We start from the raw sequence: 8501 nt of genomic DNA on the forward strand, positions 1-8501 counted from the left end.
CCTTGAACTTATTGTTAGTACATTAATATACAAAGAAAATCAGGAAAAACCGCTTTGATTAATTCCACTTTCTTCCCCTAGGAGATGCAAGACCTTGTCGTTGGTGGGGAAGCTCCTGGTCAGGTGCTTTGGGGAATCCCCTCTAGCACTTGGCTTGGTCTAAGAAGCATCTCACTCATCGTCTTGTCCCTGACTGTAGTGTCGTGGCCAGGGAATTGCACCAAGACATATAACGATACCGGGCGGGGCTATACGGACAGCTTCAACCTTGGGGCATCGGGGGGCACCCCATTATATTTTACCCCTTACTTCTACATGCGGGGCTCTGTAGAAGTGGACCGACTGTCCCTAGCGACTCATGGGAACACTATGAGATCTGGTAATAATAGTAATAAAAACATCACCGGTGAAGCTGTGGGGAAACCCCCTAGCGACACTGGGAACAGTAACAATGAAAGTTCCAAGGGGCCAAACCCAAAGAGAAGTACAGGAGAGGTGGCTGACACTTGCGTGAGACCATCCTCCGCAAGTGGCATACAAGCTACCACCTCCTCCAAGGGTCGGGAGCCTACCTCCTACCTCTAAACCCAAGGCGACACAAGCTACCGTTTCGTCTACCCGGCCTGGGTCGTAGCTCCTCGACTGTGAAGGACACGGGTCTCCGTAGGAAGTCCTGGGACTGTATGATGAGTTATAACTCAAGAAAGGGGGACACAATAGATCTCTAAGGTCGCAGAGATTAACCCCCCTCCCACTTATTCTAAATTCTAAAATTCTAAATTCCACTTTTCTACCTTTTTCCCGGCTAACGAAACTCTTACATTAAAAAATACTTTAGTAATTCCACTCTACAATAGCAATCTTCTAAAATTCCAAGACTTTCTATAAAATAGTTTACATTTGTGAGATTTTTCCGCTGCATATTTTTAACTTTTCATTTTCATTTTAGACGCTGCGATATTTTAGACGGATTGGTTTTGGCCGGCCACAGTCGGAAAAATTAAAATTATTCATGAGAAATGCGCTTTTTCTAAGAATTCATTTAAATTTCCCGATATTAAATCTTTTCTCTGTCTAAATTCAAAAAATTTTAAGTAAAAATGGTAATCTGTCACATCTGGAGTTTTTATATTTTTTTTTAAAACTAACATACTGATGATATACAGATTGTTTCCAAAAACATGCCATCTCTCGTGGGAGATTTTTGGCGTAAAAATAAGATTTATTTTTCATGTCGACATAGGTCCGATTCTGTTTAGTTTCGTAGCTACAGGGTGTTAAAGTCTTAATAATCTTTCGATTTATTTTATTGTTATATATACAGGGTGTCCCAGAAATAAGTGCAAATATTTTAACTGGTAGTATAGTTCAACCCCAGAAACACGCCTATGAGTTTTTTTTGCGAAAAAAAAATGTTGAAAATTTAAAATTTTTCTTGACATTTTCCGGGAAATTTGAAAAAACTTTTTAGTGCCACTTGTTTATTCACCTGAGATTTCTCTACGGCTGAAACATTACGTTTATGACGTTTACGAAAATGATTCATCATATTATTCACAACCAGGTCACAAAAAAGAAATTCCTAAAATGTTTATCGTAATTTAGAATTCAATATATCGAAAACAGCCCAACGAATAATCGATTAATTTCTGTTTTGTTTGTTTTCTTTCATGTTTCTCTGTTTTATTTCAACCACTGATTTACAAAACACCTTGAAAAGCGCACATTACTTTGAATACCGTCTCTTATCGCCACTTTACAAACTACTTTCAATCTAAGAAAATACATATTTCACTCAACAATTTTAAATACGTATTTTGTTTTCTCGCTATTTTTTCGATGTATTTCGACAGACCAACCGTCGCGCGTCGGCCAAGAGTGCCACGTGTGAACTGGTCCTTTCTCCTTTGAGCCGCGCCGTCGTAGCGGGCTTGCGTCAGACGATGATGTTAAGCAACGTTGCCGTAGTTAGAACAATTTCAAATTCAAGACATTCGAAGCAATCAAATTCGTATTAAATTTTAAAAATAAAACAGAGAAACATGAAAGGAAACAAACAAAACAAAAATGAATTGATTATTCGTCGGGCTGTTTTTAATATATTGAATTCTGAATTACGATAAACATTTTAGAAATTTCTTTTTTGTGACCTTATCAATAATCAATTCATTTGTGTTTTGTTTGTTTCCTTTCATGTTTTTCTGTTTTATTTTTAAAATTTAATAAGAATTTGATTGCTTCTAGAGTCTTGAATTTGAAATTGTTGAAACTACGGCAACCTCGCATGACGCAAGCTCGACACGCCGACGCGACAAAGGAGCAGTGAGCAGTTACCAACCAGTGATGCGCGACTGTCTTGGCCGACGGTTGTGCTGTCAACGGAATTGTCGAAATACATCGAAAAAGTAGCGAAAAAACAAAATTGTTGAGTGAAACATGTATTTTCTTAGATTGAAAGTAGTTCGTAAAGTGGCGGTAAGAGACAATAATTCTCAACATTTATTCATTCAGAGAGGTAGTATTCAAAGTAATGTGTAATGTGTGCTTTTCAAGGTGTTTTGTAAATCAGTGGTTCAAATTGTGATGAAGCCTATATGAAAATAATGTGTTAAGTTAAAAATGGGGACTGTTATTTTAGCAGTTTTTATAATAGCATGTACAAGTAAAGCAGCACAATGAAGTGTATTTTAGTTAAGGGTGTATCGAAAAAGAGAACTATCGCAGTTACATCGATCTGTCATAAGTATCTTTTTTAATGTTGGGTAAGTTTTTTAATTTAACTTTTTTAACTTTTAAACATTTAACTTTTAATTTATTTTATGTAATAATATCACAATCTTAAAAATGTAATGCATCTCTGCAAACTCCTCAGGTGTTGTGATTTTATGACTTACTTTTAAACATATACTTTCTTGTCCATATGGCAACACAGTGCGTCGAATTAACTGAAATCCGGGCTTGATCCGTGTAATTGGATGTAGTTGGCAATATCTGCCGGTGGGTCTCAAAATGTTGCGATTATTTTTTTAAATTTTCAAAGTTAAGTAACTCGGTTATTTTCAATTTATTTTAAAAATGGTAAAGAGAAAATATGTTTATTTTGGCCAGATCTACCACACCTTAAAATATCTGCACTCATTTCTGGGACACCCTGTATATATAAGTGCAACATATTTTAATGCTAAAAAATGTCGACATATTCACCAAGAACGTGCATATGGATTATCATTGAAAGTATTTTTTTTTTAAATATGTACGCCATGGACTTTACTTTAGCTTCTTAGCAAAATTGAGCAGACCGTTAAATGCTGATTCAAACTTGCCTCTTGATATTTTGTCGATTTCGGCCTCCTTGGTTCATTAGCATATTTGGAAAAAGCATTTTTTTATGAATAATTTGGTACCACACATTTGCTCTTTCAATACTTGTGTCAAATTGTCGTTATGAACCGCATGTTACAATTTCAAATAAACCATATGCGAAAGTGTCAAAAATTGACATGTGGTATGTCATTCTACTCAGAGTGTCTTTTTCTATCCAATAAAGTAAAAGTATACCGAGGGTGTCATCCAAAAATCAAAAGTTGTAATCATTTCCGGTAAAACAGGAAGTGACCATAAACAATTGAACACGTCAATCAATCCTAATTTATGTCCTATACTAGCATACCAAATCTCGTTTTGATATCTAAAAAAAATTAAAAAATATAGGGGTGAGCTACGTTTCAGACTCACCCGGTATATAAAAGATTTTACTAGAGCATATTGCCAATGTTCCTAATTTAGATATACTAAGATCCCGTACTGCTCGTTAATCACTGTCTAGTCATTATCGTTAAAAATTGAATTAATAATGAACACCAGAACTTTAGATGTCTAATTTGTAATAAATTATTATTCTTTGAAGTATGGGAACTATAATTGAGTGAAATTTGTTTTGTAATGTTCAGTTATAACTTGCGTCTTTATTTCATATTCAGAACATACTATAAAAGTTTATTTACCATAACCGTAAATTTATATATATGCAAGTATTGCCATAAATGAGATTAAAATAGTATTTTTGTATGTATGTAAAAAGTTAATTTTAGGAAGAACACTGGTACGATTTTTAAAAAAGTACTGTAGCAAAACAGTAACATTAAAAATAACAATAAATAAAGATATGGGTTACATAGACACCATCGGTTTCTTGCATATATGTCTATGCCTTTCTGACGTTTTTTTTAAAGTAAGGGCATTTTACCACTGCAAGAGAAATCTAAAAAAAAGTTAATTTTTGTAAGACGTCACTGCCTCAAAACCAAAGAAAAACTAGTTTGTCGGTGGCTTTAAACATTTTATAATTTTACTTATAAAATAACAGCGCAACGAAGTTAAGCGACGTAAGGCGATGCTGGTGGATGGGCGGGTGACCGGTTCGAAACTCTGTATCGTGCTGTTGTCCAAGGGAAAAGTGTAAATCTATTGATACACACTGCTCATTCACATCGGTTCGAGGCCGGATGAGATCGGATATCTCGTGAGTTAATTTAGACACTTCCTAAGTCAGTAGGCCACTGACCACGATATGGCCGAGGACCGCGGTTCGGAATCCGCGTAAACAAAGTAAGCCCCGTCCAGATTAGCCCTGGCAGCAAAAAGGAGACGTTAACTGAAATCTTTACTTTTTTTTACTTTATAAAATGACAGCGATCTTCATTTCCAAGCTATCTCTGACACCGTTTTTTTTTCGATGCTATGGGATTATATTAAAATATAAATAAATGTCTTACTTCTTCTATGCATAGTATAATTATGTTCATAACTCTATTGTACGTGATTGTCACTTTGTTGTTAATATTTTATTTAAACTAAGCACAATGAACTTCTCAATTTTTCAGAAGTGAGATAATCCCAAAGGTGTTTTAATTATTTTTATATAATTATGTATCTTCCTAGCTCTGTACAAAAAAAACTGTAAAATCATAGTTCTACTTTGAATTTAACCATAACAGAAGTAATTATCTACGCTATATAAGACACAGATAATACTATATCAACCATAAATTTTTCGACTAAAGCAGTATTAAACTGTCATTGTAAATGATATGGGATTTATATACTATACAGGGTGTTCCTTAATTATGACATGCCAATATTTAAGTTGGTGATTCTTGGTCCTATTCTAAGAAAAAAACCTTCATATGAATGTAAGTCTTAAACATCTTAATTTCTTAGATACAGGGTAGTAACATTTTCTAGAAAAAAAAACTTTTTTTTATAATACCTCTGATTTTATTATAGATATCTCTATGCATCAAAATACCTTTTTTTATGTACAAAGAATTTTATTTATTTCAACCTGTGCCTTTCATACAGGTTTTATATTAAATATTTTTGGAGAAAAAAGTAGTACACCACTGACTTCTCTTAAAATAAAAATTATTTTCAAAATCTCCATTTATTTCTAAACATTTTTTATCTCTTGATTTTTTTCAGCCAATGCAACGCATGGTTTTTTGCTTAAAAAAATTAATCAGTTTACTTCAGGGTAAAATCGCTGAAAATCTAATAAGGTGACTGTTGTGTGGCAATCATTTTTGGACCGGCTTGTAGGAAATTGAGAAATAAAACATTTTTTTGTGTATCAAAATAAGCATTTTGATACATGGAAGACATGTAACAAATATAACATTAGATATAAAATTTTACCACTCTGTATCTGAAAAGGTAAGATGTTTAAGACATATATTCATATGAAGTTTTTTTCTTAGAATCGCCTCCTTAAATATTAGAATGTCATTAAGGAACACCCTGTATATCTATTAACAGAAATATTAATTATTATAAATAGATACAAAGACGCTGATTCCAATAACACAAAAAATACGCGAATAGATATGTAAATAGGATAATAATATCGTGCTTTCACTATGCACCATATAAATTATTTTCATAATTCTATTGTCTATGAATCACATTTTATTTTTACCAGTTTACTTTTAGCTAAACAATGCAACAATCCGTCAGACGATATGACATAATATGAAATGTGTTAAAACTAGTTTTATAATAATATTTCTTAAGTCGTATCTTGGCAACAGAAGGCAGCTTGTGAGGATTGATACGTCTATGTCTTCTTGTAAGCCTATAGAATGTGGTGTCCCTCAGGGTTCAGTACTTGGTCCTATTTTATTTCTGGTGTTTATCAACGACATTGCAAATCTAGACATTAGCGGTAAAATCTGCCTCTTTGCGGACGATACTAGTTTCACTTGGAGCGGCCCAGATGTTACGGCACTATATGATACTATATCTAGTGACTTACGCACCATTAAATCTTGGTGCGATTCTAATCTCCTATGCCTCAACCTTTCAAAAACTAAAGTTTTGTCATATAAAAGTACTATACAACCTTTTGTACTTAATAACACCACTATTGACGTCGTGGACTCTGTGAGATTCTTAGGACTTGTTGTGGACAACTCTTTAAAATGGGACTTGCACATCGAAGCCTTATCAAAGAAACTAAGCTCTGCCTGTTTTGCGCTAAGATCAGTGTCTAAGGAACTTAACTCATCAACCTCTAGAATGGTCTATTATGCCCTTTTTGAGTCGCATCTTCGTTATGCCCTTCCATTCTGGGGTACTTGCTGCGCGACAAAATTTGATCGTATTTTCAAACTTCAAAAGAGAGCAGTTCGATACTTATTGGGACTAAACAGTAGAACTCACTGCCAGAATTTCTTTAAAAATTTCAAAATACTGACTCTTCCTTCCTTATTCATTTTTGAATCCGTTTGCTTAATCCGCAAGCACATATTCTCTATTCCGGAAAGGCCTTCTCACAACTATCCACTTAGGAATGCGGAGCACGATATTTATCTGCCAACCCCGAGCTCAGAACTAGTTAAGGGCTCAATACTGTACAATGCCAAGAAAATGTACAATCATTTGCCTTCGAATATCAAGTCACTTTCATTCTTTCCCGCATTTCGCAAAGCTCTGAAATCATACTTACTGGAGAGAGCCCTATATGCGGTAAACGACTTTTTTGTTGATGTTTAATCATGAACAATTTAGAATTTTAATTTTAATATTTTGATCATCTCACACACTGGTTAAAGGTCTAGTATTTAATATTTTATAACTCTTGATTTTATGTTATTATAACTGATTTTATCCATTTACAGTTTTCCTTTTGTAAAATTTTCTAGATACGCCTGTGTTCTGCAATGTCCATATATGTTTTATTTGTAATTTTATGACGTAATTTTTTTTTGAATTGATTTGTATTGTATGACATTTTTTGTATTATTTGTATATTTGTTTTTGTGCTTTTTTTGTTTTGCTTTGTCGATGAAGCTGTTTTGGCTTTTTGTACAATAAAGCGTTGTTTTCTTTTTCTTCTTCTCCTTTTATGTATACAGGGTGTCCCAGGCTGAGCGTGCATTAGAAGTTTCTAGAGAACTACAATATCTAGATCGGAGATTTTTGCACATCATTGTTACATTTCAATTCAGATCGATCCTAAGCTTACTTACTAAATAAATTTTGTGGTTTTCTAACATTTTAAAGCAACAAAAAATATTATGTTAATTAAAATTATATAAATAACAGTCTATCAAAGAATGAAAACAAAGTTATTACCATAGAACCGCGTTTTGATTTTTAGGACATTCACCTAAAAATCCTTTTGCACTTTAGGAAGAATTCCACCATATTTTAATTTTTTTTTATTTTCTCAAAGCATTATATATTAACCATTAAGAATGCATTTTTTTTCAAAATGTCATTAATAAAATAGTGTTTCCTCTTGTAAAGACAATCCGGAGACATACTGTAGTAAAGAAATGTTTATAAATTTAAACCAAACAAAAATATTTAAATTATAAAATAAATTTCTTGTTTACGTACTTGGTATTTGAAACTTTAACATAACACCAGTCACTTTAAAACTACCACTAAACCCCTAAACAATCCAACAACGTCCTTTACGTATTCCTATTAGAAGCCGGTACATATTTGAAAGATTTTTGACGTTCCCAATTCAGAAGCAGCAACGGCAACTTGTCAAACTCCGTGTCATTTTTTGTCATCGTTCGTCTTCGACGTAAAAAAAACCGAGTTCCGAGAGCAAAGCGTCGCGATGCCGCCCCGACGCCCCACGAAATTCCACTGTGGGTTTCCGATTTCAAAACTTTGGAAACGTTGGACGTCGCGACGGTTCGCGCGGATGGACGACAGGTAAAACACGGCGCCGAGGCGGCGTTGCCAGTGAGCGTGCGCCGCAATTTACGACGAGCAAATAGAGGTGTGTGCCAAGTTTCGTCAAAGGTCTAATTATTAATGGAAATGACCCTTCGATTACTATATTAAGCTCGAGTAGCTTGATTAATTGATTGTTGAAGTAACAGAAATAAATTAAAAAATAATCACCTCAAAAACACAACAATGTAAAAAACTGTCAAGTCTCGCAACGCAGTCTTCCACTACAAAAAGTTGGGCGAGATGATATA

The 8501-nt window shown here is 34.1% G+C and overlaps 1 protein-coding gene across 1 annotated transcript in view; it reads right to left on the reverse strand.

Annotated features, from left to right (window-relative positions):
• LOC115888797 (chaoptin-like) overlaps window positions 1-8138 on the reverse strand; it is a 113208-nt gene extending 105070 nt beyond the window's left edge. Inside the window, exon 1 of the mRNA XM_030908638.1 lies at window positions 7900-8138. Within this exon, the coding sequence (XP_030764498.1) occupies window positions 7900-7921 (22 nt within the window). The 5' untranslated portion in view covers window positions 7922-8138. The remainder of the gene's footprint in view (window positions 1-7899) is intronic.
• Between the last annotated feature and the right edge of the window lie 363 nt (window positions 8139-8501).

This window comes from Sitophilus oryzae, unplaced genomic scaffold (assembly GCF_002938485.1).
Source record: "Sitophilus oryzae breed Bouriz unplaced genomic scaffold, Soryzae_2.0 scaffold_808_pilon_pilon, whole genome shotgun sequence".
NCBI lineage: Eukaryota > Metazoa > Arthropoda > Insecta > Coleoptera > Curculionidae > Sitophilus > Sitophilus oryzae.